The 17073-nt window shown below is 31.9% G+C and overlaps 2 protein-coding genes across 2 annotated transcripts; both read right to left on the bottom strand.

Annotated features, from left to right (window-relative positions):
* Positions 1 to 1073: 1073 nt before the first annotated feature.
* LOC112712540 (calcium-dependent protein kinase 11) lies at positions 1074 to 4759 on the bottom strand. The gene is made up of 7 exons (XM_025765452.3): positions 3925 to 4759; positions 3092 to 3235; positions 2793 to 2945; positions 2593 to 2708; positions 2043 to 2210; positions 1687 to 1911; positions 1074 to 1423 (listed from the first exon to the last, which is right to left on the bottom strand). Exons 1-7 carry the CDS (start codon positions 4478 to 4480, stop codon positions 1295 to 1297), a joined length of 1491 nt encoding a protein of 496 aa, XP_025621237.1. The 5' UTR covers positions 4481 to 4759; the 3' UTR covers positions 1074 to 1294.
* Positions 4760 to 14668: 9909 nt separating this feature from the next.
* On the bottom strand, positions 14669 to 16579 carry LOC112712539 (subtilisin-like protease SBT3.17). Its single transcript, XM_025765451.3, has 3 exons — positions 16348 to 16579; positions 16153 to 16250; positions 14669 to 14904 (listed from the first exon to the last, which is right to left on the bottom strand). Exons 1-3 carry the CDS (start codon positions 16446 to 16448, stop codon positions 14831 to 14833), a joined length of 273 nt encoding a protein of 90 aa, XP_025621236.1. The 5' UTR covers positions 16449 to 16579; the 3' UTR covers positions 14669 to 14830.
* Positions 16580 to 17073: the final 494 nt, after the last annotated feature.

The raw sequence follows: 17073 nt of genomic DNA, 5'->3' as shown, positions 1-17073 counted from the left end.
AGTAAAACCTAGGAGAAGAGAGGGAGTTCAGAGTAATTTTGTTTTGGTGGAGGGAAGGCAAAGAGATGCTTCAGTTTTGATAGACTCTTTCTCTCACTGAACGACGTCGTGCCCTATTCTAAAATGCAGTGTTTTGTATCAGTCTGGCTAGGGACCAATTCGTCCGAACGAAACACGTGGAACTTCACAGCTGATTCATTACAGTCACACGATACATCACCTCCTTCCGTTAGTGGTTAACGGAGATGAGAAAAAAAAGTTCAATTTGTCTTACGCCAAAAAACGTTGAGGACCAACGGAGTGATTAATTTTAGTTGAGGACTAAAACATCCACTTTGAAATTTCTTAGGACCAATTTAAGTATATACTCTAAAAATAATTTAATGTTTGTACCGCTAAATATTAACCAAAATTATTATAAACTGCTAGTTCTCAAGGTTTTTTGTTTTATTTAATAGGCAAAATTTACCAATCATATTATGTATATATAAAAAATTAATTATTAAATTAATCATTCATATAAAATATATATAAAAATAAATTAAATAATATATATTTATATATATAATAACTGATTTTTTGTATGTATATAATAATTTTTAAAAATTTAAATAAACTCCAATAGTCAAAAGTACAGTGTATATTGTTTCTCTCTCCATTTTTTGACTCATTTATTAAATTAAATTTAATTTAAAGCAAATATAATACGGGTTAAAAATACAAGTGAAAAAAAAAGGCTATATTGTTTAAATTTATAATTAAGATTACATGAAAAAGCAATAATTACTAAATTCTTTTAAAATTTTGCTAATAATTCCTTAAAAATACTAATTAAGGTTATTATCATAAACTTTTCAAATTTGTATACAATAAATATGATGAAAATTTATTTAATTATTTATTTATTTGTCTTTTTAATACAAATTTTCTACATCTAACATTTTAAACAAATATTTTGAAAACACCTATTAGTTAATCTTTTTAGCGATGCCATTCACCTAATTGTTTCCTTTTTCTTTGTTAAAAACATTGTAAATTAAAAATTCATGAAATATATGCAATTTCACCGGATGTTAACAAAGGGAAGCAAATGGAATAAACCATAGGGTGAAGAAAATAAACAAAGTTCAAATACACATAGAACAGATTTATAATGATGCTGATGTAGCTCTATAAAATTGACTAAGGTTTTTCTTTCTTTTTTTTTTTTTTTTTCCTTTTCTCTTCTACCATATTCATGTTTCCTAACTGTACAAAAAGATTATTAGTAGTTGAGTTAGCATTCTCAAGAAGTCTATTCTTTCACTGCAAATGCATCTGCAATATTGAAGTTCAAATTGCCTTTCAGGGTTCTGCTCCTCCCCATATCTGGATCACCCTTTTTCATCATAGCTACAAACTCCCCATAATCAATTCTCCCATCCTAAACATCACAACAACAACACAATTTGAATCACAACACATTATACTCCACACATTGTAAGATAAAGTATCTAAATTAGGACTTTAATCTATGAAGCACAGATACTGATTCGATACGATATTTGGTACAAATAGTTAGAGGTGTCTAAAATTATGAATGAAGCATCCAACACAATACTCTAGAAGAGAACAAGAATGGATTTCGCTTTAACAAATCTTAAAACTAGATACCATCAACTTCATAGATTGTAATTGGAAACTTACATTGTCTTGATCAATCTCTTGGATCATTTCGTCGAGATGTACCTCGCCTAGGCCGAAGTCTTTACAAGCCTGTTGAAGCTCATCAATGGTAATGTAACCACTACCATCTTTATCGAAGTAGGCGAAGGCCGCGACCAAATTCTCCTCTCTTTCCATCTTATTCAAGTGCAGTGTAGCAGCAAGAAATTCGCCGTAATCTATTGTTCCGCTGTTGTCTATGTCAGCCTGCCAAGATTTACAAGGGACAGCAAAATGGTCACCCAACTCAACACAAAGCCAAAGCAAAAAGCTATGAACCGATGCGACATACTATTAAACCTTAATATCACTTCTATGATAATGAAAAATCTCCATACCGCTTCCATGAGGGATTTAATTTCAGATTCCATGAGATTGGAGCCAACACCTTTCAAACCATCCTTGAGTTCCTCAAATGTTATTGTCCCACTGTTGTCCGTGTCAATCATTTTAAATAGCTCCTTCAACCCACCTATTTCTTCCTCGGAAAGTCTTTCAGCTATGACCTGGAAGGAATTTTTCAAAGTTAAACTAAACATGATCGATCACCTTATCTAAATGAACATCTACTGGATAGAGCATATAAAATTTTATATCATTATGAATTACATATGACCAAAATAAATTATCACTGATTTCATCATCACTTACTGGAACAAAACAGAAATATTACTACACATAAAGATCACAAGATATTGGAACTATTTGGAAGTTTTGTATGTGAAATTTGAATATAAATAATAACTGATATAAATTACCATACAGCTCTGAAGCCATGAATCATTATGAACTTGTATCATTCAGTAGATTAGTAGAATAAATTTTAGACAAAATCAATATCGATATTGAAATCAAATGGAAAAGTGAAAAGGTGAATGTCCAACATACACGCAGTGCCATCTTCTTAAGTTTATTCATTGCTGAGAAATGCTTCAGCCGTGTCAAAACAGCGGAATCCAAAGGTTTGTCAGGTGCATTTTCCTCATCAGCAATCCAAGGATGGCCTGATTACACAAATTCATATGTGATTAGATCATTCACCAGCAGAACATGAAAATACAGTCGCAACTAATACCAAAAGAACTCACATAAGACTTCATGAGCCGTAATTCTTTTCTTGGCGTCCCTATCCAGCATCCTTTTTACCAAATCTTGAGCACCTTCTGAGATACTTGGCCACGGTTCAGATACAAAATCCAGTTCCCCATGTAAAATCTGTTTAAAAATTCCAGACTCGGTTTCTGCAGGTAATAGAAGAAGTGCATTCAGCTCAGGAATAAAGAATATAACAACTAGATGACTAAACATTACCATATACAGCAAAGAAACACTAAACAGCCGCAATTCAATAGAACGAGAAATTCACAATAAACATTAAGATAATTACCGGCCCAGAAAGGTGGAACTCCACTCAATAAGATGTAAAGGATAACACCAGCACTCCATACATCCACTTCGGGTCCATATTGCTTGCACAACACCTCAGGGGCAACATAATAGGGACTTCCAACTACATCATGGAAAGACTGTCCTGCAGACAGAAAAAAAAAAACAAATAAAATCTAATGATAGATCATACAAGTAAAAATCCATGTTGCAAATGAGAAAAAAACACATAGATGCTTCGTGATGAAGAACATTGATGATATTTAAAACTCATGCTCCTTGTGGACAATACAATCAGTCCCACCCTATGAATACATCAGTTAGCTAGGTTTAAGAAATTAAGACCTCACTAAATCCAGAAAAAATTAAAAAAAAAATACAATGAAAAACTATAGCATTCCATGATTTTGACACAAAGGAACGATCATCAATATTGTGAAATCAACTACAATAACAGGTAACAACTATACATATTGAATCTTTCAATCTCACAATGATCATAGAAAGCATGGGAATGTCACACACATCACAATTCTCTCATGAATGAACCTGGCTAGCAGAACACAGAGTAATAAACCAAAACAATTCCACAATTAATTTCCAATAACAACCAACAAAGAATGAATCTTTCAGTCTCACAATAACTAAAAATCATGAATGAACGAACCTGGCTTGTAGAACACAGAATAATAAAGCAATGATAACATGCAACAAAATCAAAAACAATTTCCCACAATTCATTTCCAAACAACAACCAATAAAGATTGAATCTTCCAATCACACAATCATTAAAACAAACATTTGGTGGGTGTAAGAAAGAACTCACAAACCAACCTGGCTTGTAGAAGACAGAGAGGCCAAAATCAGTGGCCTTCATCTTAGCATCTTCATTAGGCGTATCAAAGAGAAAATTCTCAGGCTTGAGGTCCCTATGCATGACACCAAGAGAGTGACAAGCCTCAACAACACCAACAATGGTCTTTATCAACTTCACAGCCTCTCTCTCACTGTAATGCCCCTTCTGTATGATCCTATCAAAGAGCTCACCCCCTGCACAAAGCTCCATGACAATGTGCACAAACACAGAATCCTCATAGGTGCCTTGAATCTGCACCACATTTGGATGCTCTGACAAATGGTGCATGATCTGAATCTCCCTCCACACATCTTCATAGTCTTCTTGGCAAAGAAGCTTCCTCTTTGGGATTGATTTGCAGGCATAGAGCTTCCCTGTGGATTTCTGTGTGCAGAGATATGTTGTACCAAATTGCCCCTGACCAAGCTTCTTCCCAAGGAGGTAGTGGTCCCTTAATCTTGGGGTTTGATGTGGCAGCACAGTGTTACTGCCTTTTGAACATGGTTTTGCTGCAGGATTATTATGCTTCTGCATCTCAGAAGAAAAAATGAAAGAAAAAACTCTAATGGGGTGTGATCAAAACAGATAAAGATTGTAACTTTACCCTCTTTTCTCTCTCTTTTTTTGGTTCTCTTTTCTCTTCTCTTTCTTTCCTTCTATCTCTCTTTCTCTGTGAACTGTGTTTCACACAAATGCAAGATTTTCTTGTTTGTGGTGTGTTGTTGGTGCTATGCTATATTAGCCTTCAAATGGCCACCATTTATTTTTCTTTTTAATTTCAGTGCAACAATTGTCAAGGCTATAATTATTCATGTTTTGGATTTGTTTGTCCCCCTTTTTTTTAAGGATTATTATTGAAAATTATAATGGTCTTTTCATTTTTTTTATAGTCATATTGATGAAATAATTTTCTTTTTGTTAGTATATAAATGAGAACATGGGTTAAATAATACTAAAACTGTATTTTTTCAAAAAAATAAAAAAATTAAATTACATTAGGATATTATTTTACTAAAGTAATAAAATAATATGTTAAGAATTTCTTAAATACCAAATGAAATAAAAAATGTACGTACCTTTTTAAATTAAAAAAAATTAATACTTTTTTTTATAATAATTGACTTTTTATTTTTTAAACTATTGATAATTTAATATATCTAAATAAAATTTTAATACAAATACACTAAATTATTAATAAATTAAAAAATTAAAAGAGATTATGAAAAATTGAGAATATACTTTTTTTAAAAATATTTAATATATTCAAAAAGAAATTATTATCTCTAAAATTTAAATTTAAAATCTCTTTAATATGAGTGTTGTGCTCTAATTCTATGCAGACTGTTAGAATAGTAGATATGACTGAATAATGTATTAATTTTGAAATCTTTATAGACAATATTTCTAGTTATTGTAGTGCTATATATGCTAATCCACATGTTGATAGCCGAATGGATCCGTAGAATAATTTGATCAGGATTTTAAATATGATTCAGGATTCCTGGATTGTACTAAGGGACTTTAATGAGATTCTAATGCAGAGTGAGGTTAGTGGGGGTGCTTTCAGTCAGGCTAGGTCAGAAGTTTTTTTGGAGACTCTGACAAATTGTCGTTTGTTTGATATGGGGATATTGAAAGAAGTTTTGCTTGGTACAGGTTAGAGGGGGTTTGCATGTTGTGAAAAAATTGGATAAAGTTATTGTTAATCAAGAGTGGCAATTGTTATTTCCTTAGGCTTATAATGAGGTTTTGGTGCGTCTTCATTCTGATCGTTGTCCTTTGCTCGTCAAATGTACACTGACTATGAAAGTCAAGAGGGGTTTGAGACCATTTAGATTTCAAACTGCCTGGATGACTCATCCGCTTTTTAGCAATGTTGTTCGTGAAACTTGGAATAAAAGAACCTCTGATGTTGTTAGAAGTTTGATCAACGTGCACAAGGATGCTCTTCTTTTCAATAAGAAAATCTTCGGTAATGTGTTTATTAAAAAGAAAGAGTTGGAGAGGCAATTGAATGATGTTCAGATTTTTCTTGAGAGTATGGAGGATCCGAAGTTGAGGGTGAAAGAACAAGGTATTCATGATGAGCTAAATACTATCCTTCTCCAAGAAGAGCTTATGTAGTATTAAAAAACGAGAGGGCAGTGGTTCGATGTGGTGACAGAAACACTAAATTTTTTCACTTGCAAACAATCATCAGGCAAAAGCAGAACAAGATTCATGGACTATTTTTCAAAGATGGAACTTGGGCTACAGAGCAGCAGAAGCTAAAGAAAGAAACGAACTCCTTCTTCCAAAAGCTCTTTTCAACAAGAGATAATATTGATCTAAATGTTATGAGAGAATTCTCCAGTCCTTCCCTTAATAATGAGGCCTGTCAAAGGTTAGTTGAATTGCTGGCATTGGAAGAGGTGAAAAGAACTATAATGACCATGAATTCTTTTAAAACTTCAGAACCAGATGGTTTTCAAACCCTATTTTAAAAGGAGTTTTGGAACTTTCTGAGCTATGATGTGTGAAATTTAGTTAAGAGAGCCTTTGAGGGAGAGATTCTAAATGTTGCAATTTTTGAGACATATATTATTTTGATTCCTAAAGTTAAATTTCCTACTTCCTTAAGTGATTTTCGCGCCATCAGTTTATGTAATGTTCTTTACAAAATCATTATGAAAGTGCTGGTGAGCAGGGTTAGACCCTTTTCTTCGGAGATCATTGGCCCACTTCAGAATGGTTTTATCCCGGAAAGAGGTACTACGGAAAATATTATTGTGCAGAAAATTATGATTTTCATGAAGAACACTATGTCTAGGAAAGGGACTATGGCCTTTAAGATTGATTTGGAGAAGACGTATGACTTGGTGGACTGGAGATTTTTTGAAGCTTCTTTGGTTCGGTTTGGCTTTTCGAAGGCTACTATTCATCTTATTATGCCTTGTGTGACGTCATCTTCTTTGTTTATTTTGTGGAACGGTGACAAATTCCAGAGCTTTAACTCATAGAGGGGTTTGAGACAAGAAAATCTCATATCCCCTTATCTCTTTGTACTTTGTATGGAGTGTCTTGCTTGTTTTATTGTCCATTGGGTTTCTCAAGGCTCGTGGATATCATGTTAATTTTCAGATATGGCCCAAAAATATTTCATTTGATGTTTGCTGATGATCTACTACTGTTCTGTAAAACTACAAAATCTCAGGTAGAGGAGGTTATAAAGTGCATGGACTTATTCTCCAAAGCATCAGGCATGCGAATGAATCTTAGTAAGTCTAGGGCTCAATGTTCAAAGAATATTTCTATGAGAAGGAAGGAGATTCTCTAGAGAGTCTCTAGTATTTGTTTTTGTCAAGACTTGAGAAGGTACCTAGGGGATTAATATTGGGCATGAAAGGTCTTCTAGGAGGACGGCTCAAGAAGTCATTGAGAAAATTCAGAACAAGCTTGCTAGTTGGAAGGGATGTCTGCTAAATAAGGTAGGAAGACTTTGTTTGGTTAAGTCGGTAATGGCTTTTATTCCAGTCTACAATATGCAGGTTATTCTCCTTTCAAAGTATGCATGTGAAAAGATTGATTCATTGATGCAACAGTTCTTATAGAAAGGCCATAATAATGGGAAAGAGTTGCCATTGGTTAAGTGAGAAGTAGCTATTACTCCCAAAAAGGTGGATGGTTTGGGTGTAAGAGATACATATTGTGCTAATTTGGCGTTTCTTGGCAAGTTGATTTGGGATTGCTTCAATAATAGAAACAAACTATAGGTGCATATTGTGATGCAAAAATACTTCTGAAATTCGAATTATTTTAGTGGTAGTCATGGATAGAATGCGTCAGCCACTTGGAAGAACATTCTTAAAATATATGAGACTCTTAAAGACGAGTTTAGGTGGAATGTAGGGGATGTGCAGCAATCCCATTATATGATAAATGGACTCTATTTGAAAGACTTTGTGATCTTATTCCCTATGTTCGCATATTTGAGCCGGAATTCGTAGTGACTGATTCGTGGTGTGATGGATCTTAAGTGGTAGATACGCTTGTTACGACAATTCCTCTTGCAGTTAACCAATTCATTTGCGACCTTTTCTACCCAAATTCCGCAGACCTGGATCCCAGGTGGAGTTGGTGGCCTGCAAGGGCAAAAAAGTATAGTTCAAGAGAAGGTTACAGTTGGTTGTTGAAGCATAAAGTGAATAAGGATGAAAATAGTGATTGGAACTGACTTTAACATTTAAATTTTTTGGAGAAGATCAAGTTCACTATGTGGCTTAGGCTTCATAACGCTCTCTCGACAAAGGCTTTCCGATTCAGGCAGCATATAGCTAGTTCGGATTTGTGCCAGAGATGCAATGCGACTCAGGAGACAATTGAACATTGCCTGCAAGACTGTGTTAAATCCAAGAGTCTTTGGCATATGTTAGACCCTCGCTTTATTGACTCGTTTGAAGGAACCTCCATTAAGGCTTGGTTTAGAAAGGTCGTGCCTGATAATGAGGTTCTTTTGGGGTCAGAGTGTGGTAGTTGTGGAGGAATAAGTGTAATGATGTTCTTAATGTTGGGAATCTTTGGACGGATCACAAAGTGGTTGCCCTTATCAGAAGCATTATCATGAACCTAAGACTTTATATGTATCGGTGTTCTTCATTCAACACCTTCAAGAATCGTTGGTGCTGAAAACTCCCTGTAGGTAATAGCTTTTAATGCAAGTTTATTCCCTGATTTGAGTTTAGCTGCTTTTAGCCGTATTATTAGAGACTATAATGGGAGTTGAATCTCGAACTGTTTTGGTAGTTCTCCTCCCTGGTCTATCACTAGATGTAAATTTTTTGCATTTTGAAGGGTGTTTGTCTTAGTTTGGGACTGCGGTTTGAGAAATATTGTGTGTGAAACGGATTGTTTGGACGTTCTACACCTTTTATATGACTCTAGTGGTGGGTACACGTCTAAAATTCTTGATTTACTTCACAAAATTTTAGAGCTTTTATCATGATCTTGATATGTTCAAGTCAATTGGATAACTAGAGAAGCAAATAAAATGGCAAATTAGATGGCTAGATATAAAGCAAAAAGTAATTTTAATCATGTGATTTAGTCAGAATTTAATGATGTTTTTCAACAAATCATCCGTTCTGATTTAAGATAGGTGTTTGCTTTGGCCTTCTCTTTTATTTAAACACAAAAAAAAAAAAAAAAACTCAAAATCCCTTACTTAGAATGATAATAAATACTTATTATTTAAACTAATTTTACATTTGTTGATAATATTAAATAAAAAGTTGAATTAAAACGATATAGTAATAGAAAGATAGAATAAGTCAAGTCCATAAGACATAAGTAGTGCAAGCTTGGAATAAGTCAACACTCAACAAGACACTCGTGGTGGAATAGTGATTATGTGGATTTCTGGTCTAAATGAAATTATTAACATGTACGAATGTACCCTTTAAAATCAAATGAAAAACACCCACAAATAAAAACAAAAATTTTATATAAATATATAATTATTAAATTATTTAGTATATATTTATCTACATTATTTTATATAATTTTAATATATATATTTTATATTTTAATATTGCTCTATATAAATAATTTATTTAGTAACAAACTTTTATTGTAAATATCATGATTGATTTTATAAATGAGTTGAAAATTTTTATCAAAAATATTATATATATTAAAATTAATTAATATAATTAATTATTATTTATTTATATATATTATTTAATTTATTTTAATATATATTTTATATTAATAATTAATTTAGAATACACTTAACTTACTTCTTTGATGGCATAATTACCCACATACTCACATTTTGAGAAGAACACTGAAACCTTTGCATCACATTGAAAGACACGAGGCACACATGCTCATCCAATTGCTAAAGCTAATATATCCTCAAATATAAAATACTTTGGATAAAGTTGCATTATTGTATTCTAACTTGATCATCATTATCAGGATCTTGCACAGATATCATTATTCTCTTTTTTTTTTCATCCTTTTCTTTTTCTTTTTAATGCACTGTATGTAGACAGCTATGTATTTCTATTTCTACAATAGACGACATGACTAATGAATTACAAGTTGGTCCACCATTGTTGTACGGATTGAGATAGAGTCCTTTGAGCAAAGCAAGAATAATGACAATTATATTGAGATACTGTTTGATTGAGTTAAGAAACCTGATAATAATGGTTTTAATTTCTTTTTAAATAATATTTTGGGATCTGTTTCTATAGTATTTTCCAAACGATATATTATTACAAATTTACAATACAACATCATCATAGAATTTGTTTTAAATGCTCTTATGTCTCATCTAATGGTTGAAACTTGAAACTAATTAATATATGTTTATGAATTATAATTTCTCTACTTACAACTTAATTAAAAAAATAAAAGTGATATTTCTATATAAAATAGTTATAAATACCAATTAATATTGTTTTGTATTGATGATTTGATGGTACTTTTAGAAAAGTTTGGAGTACAAGATAAGATGATGAAAATTACATAACACATACACAAGTTAATAAAGGTACGATGGGATTTGATTTTAATGCATGATTCAAGTTTAGTGGTTGTTATGTCTACATCTCAATTTCTTTTTGTACGCTAAAAATTAAAGGTATCATTGCTAGAGAAAGAACGTATCTATATAGCATCAACAAGTAAATTTTGATGGTAACAGAGTGAGGATTATTATGTTACGTTTTTGTTTCTTCTCAGTTCTCAGTTCTGATGAGCTGTCATCTATGCTATGCATGCATATCAATTATAACATAACATCATTTTATAGACAAATCTACCCCATTACATTAATTTTGGTTCACAAATAAATAGTATTTAGTCTAATTTTAGACGGATGTCATTACATTAATTAGGTGTATCATAAATATCTTTGCAAAATTCTTGAAAAGGGGACCAATCAAGGATCAAGCTAACCTATCTATAAAGACAAGGTATTTACATCGTTATGAAACATGTTCGTATAGTATCTTTTAATCCAGCGAATCAAAAACTAATTTGTTGTGAATCAAAATTTTATTTAAGAATTTATCGTGTTTTATTATCATTTTTGACGCTTTTAGTATTGATTTTAATACCATCTCTAACAGTCCAATGCACCTACTTCTACTAATGCAAGTAAATACAAAAATTTAAAGATGCTTATTATCACTTTAAAATTGTGTTTTTACATAAGATGAATGTATAAAATTGAAATTAAATTGGTTGAAGAATAATTAAATTCAATGGTCTTATTCTTTGAGTAGATAAACTTTTAAGATATAGCTTGTCACTTGTAATATTGTAACATATCTTTTTTTTGGACGGTAGTGAGTATAACTCAGTCATAAAAAAACATTAAAAAGTGGATATCTACAAAAAAAAACATTTGTAGATGCTCAAGTAAGTATTTATATTTTGTCAATAAGAATTAAGATCGAAAGCATATCTATCCTATACAAATATGACACTTTTATGTAAGTAACTTAAGATTGTAGTCGTTGATCAATTACAATTTTAGTAATAATTATAGTTAAGAATTGTAACAGAAAAATGAAGTTATTATTCTATATTGGTGGTTCCAGCACCAAGAAGCACATGGTTGGTGTCCTGCACCATATGATGTCAACCATGAAGACCAGACTACAGCTAGATTTGAACATGTCTTTGCCAAATATATGAGAATAACCACCTTGGCAAGGTTTTAAAGGATAATCATGACTACAGCTTCAACGGTTCCTTCCAATTGAACTAACAAAATGGCTTGAACTCTATGCCTCAATATTGGATAATAATGAAGAGCAGAAGAATTAGATTAAAAGAAAAAAAAAATCAGATCATGTGAATGGAAAGGATATGTTTAAAACCAGTGTTTATCTCTTTCTCCTTCATTTTCCTTCACCTTTTAGGATGTTTCCCTCTTCTTATAAATACTTAGTTGAATAGGTAAACATCATGGTCCATCTTTTGTAAGAATTATTTGAGTTTCTACCAAATTGAATTCTAATGTACGGAGTGTAAATTATTTTATAAAGTCGTTCAATCATGTTTGTTTATTTAGATGATAATTGTTTTTGTTGATATAATGGTACATAATTAAATATATGTGTAAAATTATTTTATATACACAAAAATTAAATTCTTTTTATATTTTAGAATTAAGTTATATATTTCTAAAGTTTTACATATTAATAAAATTGACTTCACATTAATAGTAAAAATCAAACTCACATCTGTATAAGATGCAATATAGTTTCTTACAAACAACATTAACCATATTTTAGTTTCTAAAAACTCGTTTAACTTCATTTTCTCTCATTAGTTACCATGTAGTCATATGGATTGGAACCTATTAAGATCACTATTATGTAAAAATGAATAATCCCCCAAATGAGGGATTGATTAAGAGAAGTAAAATTATATATTAAAAAAGGACAAAGAATTGTAACAAAACCAGTAATAGTGGTTCATCACCTTTAGAGACATTAAAATGATCATGAAAACTGATCTAAAAAACTCAAAGAATGACATGAAAAATAAATATAGAATTTCTATAACTATGAACCATAATTATTTAATTAGTCTTTACAATCTGAAGAACAAAAATCAATTCATCACTCATCATCACCACCAGAACCTGTTAAAACCTTAACCATGACCTGCATGACTCTCACTCTATTTTGCAAAGACAATATATAATTTGCTGTCTCTCTGAAGAGTCCATCCAAACCCATGTTATTGTCACTGTTTGGTATAAGATTCTTCAATGTTCTCACCCTGCTCTGAATCCCATTATTGGATTTGGCTCCTCTTCCTCTTGATCTTCTAGAACCACCAATCCTCTTCATCAAAACCCTTCTTGTTCTTGTTCTTGGCCTCCCACCCTTGACACTCACCTTGCTCCACAAATATGATGGATCATTGAGTACTTCAAGATCATTCAAAGAGAGGGAAACAAGAGAAGAAAAAGGATGTGAAGAAACTCCCATTATAGGTTAGTTTTCAAAAAAATAGACACCAAGAATGAGAGAGAGGATTTAGATTTATAAGGCTGTGTATGTTTGTGTAGCAGCATTAAGATTGAGGCCTAATTATAAAGGATTGGATTAGGGGAAGGGAAGGGGGTTTGTGGGGACCACATGGCACAATTTCCAAGGAGGCTTCCAAGGGAATGGGAGAGTGACAGGTGTACCTAAGTGTTGTTGCTTTGGGCATGTTCTCCAACCCAAATGCCACATGCTTCCACATGATTCTTAATTTCCCTCCCCCATTTACTCTCTCACTCTCACACAGGCATTTTCACAAACACCTTTCCATCTAATAATAAGGCCACTCTGGATTATTCCTCTCTAACTTTCCATATTCAATGGATTTGAACACTTTTCAAATGGGGTTTCGGTTCATTATCCTAATTCCAGCTCAATATACGTGGCACTAACATATACACTAGTTTGTGAGGGTTCATGGTACTTGGTCCCTGCTTCTTCAAAGGAAACCATGTTATGTGACACTTAAAAATACATTGCAAAATTATATCAAGCACGTTTGTTTATTTGTCAATGCTTGTGTAAACAGAAAGGGAACATTTTGGATCATAATGTTGGGATAAGGTATATAATCTCTGACATTCATGAACCCTATGCTTTCTTCTTCTTTTAAATGTGCTAATTAACAAAAGAACCTTCTTCATATATATACGTGTCAATGTGGTGCTGCTAATCACAGGAAACATTAATATAAAATAAAAACAAAAATATTATATGTATATAAAAAATCACTTATCGTGTATTTATGTATATTGAGACCAAAAACAAATACATTGTACTTATTACAATCATTATGATTTGAAATCTAGCAAACATTCCTCTGCTCCCCTACGGTATTTGAATCTACCCTACATCACACATTTTAACTGTTCATAAGATAAGACTAATCATTCTTTGATGTAAAGAGTACAAATGTTATGCAATCCTCTCATAGAAAGCTACATGCTAACTTTAACTTAGAATTACTATCCAATAACTATGTGCTTGATTTCAATTCAAACTTTAAAGGTCTTCATGGTTTGTTAATAAAGCAGGAACAATGTGGTGTCAGGTGTGAATCATCTGCGGTAAAACTCCACATGATTTAATTATGTGTGTATTTCATAATTAATTATATTTCATCACATGCCATAAAAAGATCTCATATTAGGAAATCATGTGAAATATTCACATGGTAGAATCAATTCACATGATCAACAGTCTAGACGAATGTTTTAAGTGTTGATTAGTTTGTACATCTTCACTCTAAGGATGTGTATAGTAAATAAACAGAGGAGACTTTTGTTTATCTTATGAATGAAATCCAAGCATAAAACTACACATGAAAATCATCCCTAAACATAATTGCACCTTTCTTTTCACCAGAAACAAACAACATAAGAACTTGAGTTGGTTTCAATCAAAGTTCATTATGATTGATGAATAGCTAATCACTCTAGGCAGTGAAACCACCCTTTTAAGAGGTGTTTGATGAATCACTAGTTTTACACACCAAATACCAAATCAATAAACTATGAAACAGTTATATATAAAGTGTTCTTTTTTCAAACCCTTTTTTTTTTTAACTGGGACCTTCTTTTCTTATGTAGAGTAGACTTCAAATATAATTAATCCCTCAATGCTTAGCCAGATCATTAGTGAGCTCACAAGGGGCATGTTGGTGCCATTTGGATATTGAAACATGTCACACAATCATAGGCATTCATCAGAGTAATTGCAATTATATATTTATTATACATACATTCATATTCTAAAATCTTAATTCCATAACATAGCTGAGTCATAATAGTTTATACTAGATTGTGAGGTATGATTGTTTACATCCCTTATTTATTTATTCATCCATGTTGGGTCCACCATGGAGCTGAAGTCTCCTGCTAGGAACAATTTGAAGAACACCCGGTTGCTCTGTATATTTAAAATATATATATTAATAATTAAACCGAACTAGAACAATCAAACATATTAGGAAAAATCAAGTAGAAGGAATTATACAGATACATGTGATGATTGATGCAACATTAAATACTCATGAAAACCCTTTCAGATTAGATATGCAAATATTCAATCTACAATATCCTTAATGTATAGTTCATATTTCTTTCCAAATTACAAGAGTAATCTCAATACTCAACTTCAAGCATTGGTATCTCTTCACATTTCATATGAACTTTGATTTATATTATTAAAAAATGTTCAACTCTAACTATGTGCAGCTTGATCCTGGTAGTACCCTAATCAAAAGGAGTCAATTTTCCTAGACCCCTATCCGATGTTGTTCACTGTATTAACAGAGTTGAATCATTGTGATGACCATGATGAAGATGATGATAAAAGTGATAGGCTCTCAAGGAACCAATATTTGAAAAAGAATCCTATATCTGAGGACTAACACCTGAAAAAGAGCCTTATAAAATCTTTGACTCTCTCGTTTATAATAGCTCGCTGCTGTGCGTTGTAGCTCATTATATCTTTCATTGCGATAATAGCTCGCTTCTGTGTTTTGTAGTTCATTGTATAGGTACTTTCATTGAGAGCCAATCAACCGAAAAGAGTTCCCTCTGAAGAATTCTGACCAGCAGAAAGCCGAGTGAAGTGCCACACATAATGAGACAGAAATAATGTCTCATCCTAGTTTTTAAAATGTACATAATTTTTACATAATTATATGAGAAATACTAGGAGCCATGGCCATCACTTAGCCATCAACTCAATTCTTTTAGTCTAGTTTTTTAAGTCTAGTAATCTAACAGCATTCTTCGTCTTTGTCTAATAAACCTCTAGCATCACTCTAATAGCCCTCTAGCATTGCTCCTCTAATTATATATGGGAGAAAATCTTTTTAGTATCTTCGTGTTTGTCTTCCTCCTCCTCAAACTAGATTTCTATATTTCTAGTTTATGTATTTCTATTCCTAGACATATCATAAACACCACCTAAGGGTGTGTTTGGTTATGAAGTTAAAAAAAGTGAAAAAATTCCACCCTAAACCCTGAAGCTGAAGCCATCTCACAGTCTCAGTTCCAAAAAATCCATTCTAACAAACTTCATACGTTAATCTTTTAAAAACTAAAATCAAATTAGACACATGCAAAGATATATATATCAAACAGAAACAATTAAGAATATAAAAGACTAATTAAAAAAGAGGCATACTTGAAAGTTGAGCAACTTGAGAAGGAGTAAGCTTAGCAGAAAAGCCACTAGCAGCTGACTTGTAACTATACAACAAAGCGTCCTTTGCAGCCTCCTCACTGCACCAAATCAAAATTTCCCAATTTACACAACCAATTTTGATTCTTCAATTTGACACAAACAGGGTTCGTCAAAATCACGAATTGAGGTTGGTACCTGCCGAGGACGGCGGAGAGGGTTCGGATGTGGAAGGCCTCAGGTTCCTCACCGTGGGGCTGCTCCGTGTACACTATGTGAACCGCCGCAGAATCCGCCATTGCGGTGGCAATCAATATCGTAAAACCAAGAGGTTGCCAATGCCAGTTGCCGTCCCCATTATACGTTTGTTCGCGTATGCTTTTCCTTTAAATATCGCAAAAGACGCAAACAAAAATGAATAAATTATTCCAATTATATACCAAAATTAAATTATTACTATAAAATATATATTATAATATAAAATTTATATTAAAATAAATTAAATAATATATATTTAGTTATTTATATATAAATGTTAATAATTAATTTTAATGGTTAATTTTAATCTTGTTATATTTTTTTATTCCCTATTCTTATTCTAAGGAATAGGGTCTTGCCAAGACATATTATTTTCAAAAAGAACATAAGCCATATTTTCAAAATTTTAAAAAATTGTGTGTATAATATAAATGTGGTATTTATTTGAATAAAATAATAAAAAATATTATTTATATATTAAAATTAGTTTTTCTGTATTTATGTAGAAATGTATATATGTATAATTTAATTTATTTTTATTTTTTTAGTGACTGATTTAACTTATTTTTAATATGTATTTTGTATTTTACATTAATAACCGATTTTGATAATTATTTTAATGTATATCTAAAAAAATTAAAAATAATAATAGAATTGTGGTATTTA

This window comes from Arachis hypogaea, chromosome 9, assembly GCF_003086295.3.
Source record: "Arachis hypogaea cultivar Tifrunner chromosome 9, arahy.Tifrunner.gnm2.J5K5, whole genome shotgun sequence".
NCBI classification, from domain to species: Eukaryota; Viridiplantae; Streptophyta; class Magnoliopsida; order Fabales; family Fabaceae; genus Arachis; species Arachis hypogaea.
The sequence above is the reverse complement of the archived record's forward strand: the minus strand, read 5'-3'. Positions and strand labels throughout refer to the sequence as shown.

What these genes read in the sequence shown, in the direction of transcription:
- LOC112712540 (XM_025765452.3), bottom strand. Translation starts at nt 4,480, where the DNA reads ATGCAGAAGCATAATAATCCTGCAGCAAAACCATGTTCAAAAGGCAGT. An exon ending in TTAAGAAGATGGCACTGCGT is followed by an intron (nt 2,211 to 2,592) that starts GTATGTTGGACA and finishes AATTCCTTCCAG; the next exon opens with GTCATAGCTGAAAGACTTTC. An exon ending in TTAAATCCCTCATGGAAGCG is followed by an intron (nt 1,912 to 2,042) that starts GTATGGAGATTT and finishes AAATCTTGGCAG; the next exon opens with GCTGACATAGACAACAGCGG.
- LOC112712539 (XM_025765451.3), bottom strand. Translation starts at nt 16,448, where the DNA reads ATGGCGGATTCTGCGGCGGTTCACATAGTGTACACGGAGCAGCCCCAC. An exon ending in CTCTCCGCCGTCCTCGGCAG is followed by an intron (nt 16,251 to 16,347) that starts GTACCAACCTCA and finishes GATTTGGTGCAG; the next exon opens with TGAGGAGGCTGCAAAGGACG. An exon ending in TCAAGTTGCTCAACTTTCAA is followed by an intron (nt 14,905 to 16,152) that starts GTATGCCTCTTT and finishes TTAAATATACAG; the next exon opens with AGCAACCGGGTGTTCTTCAA.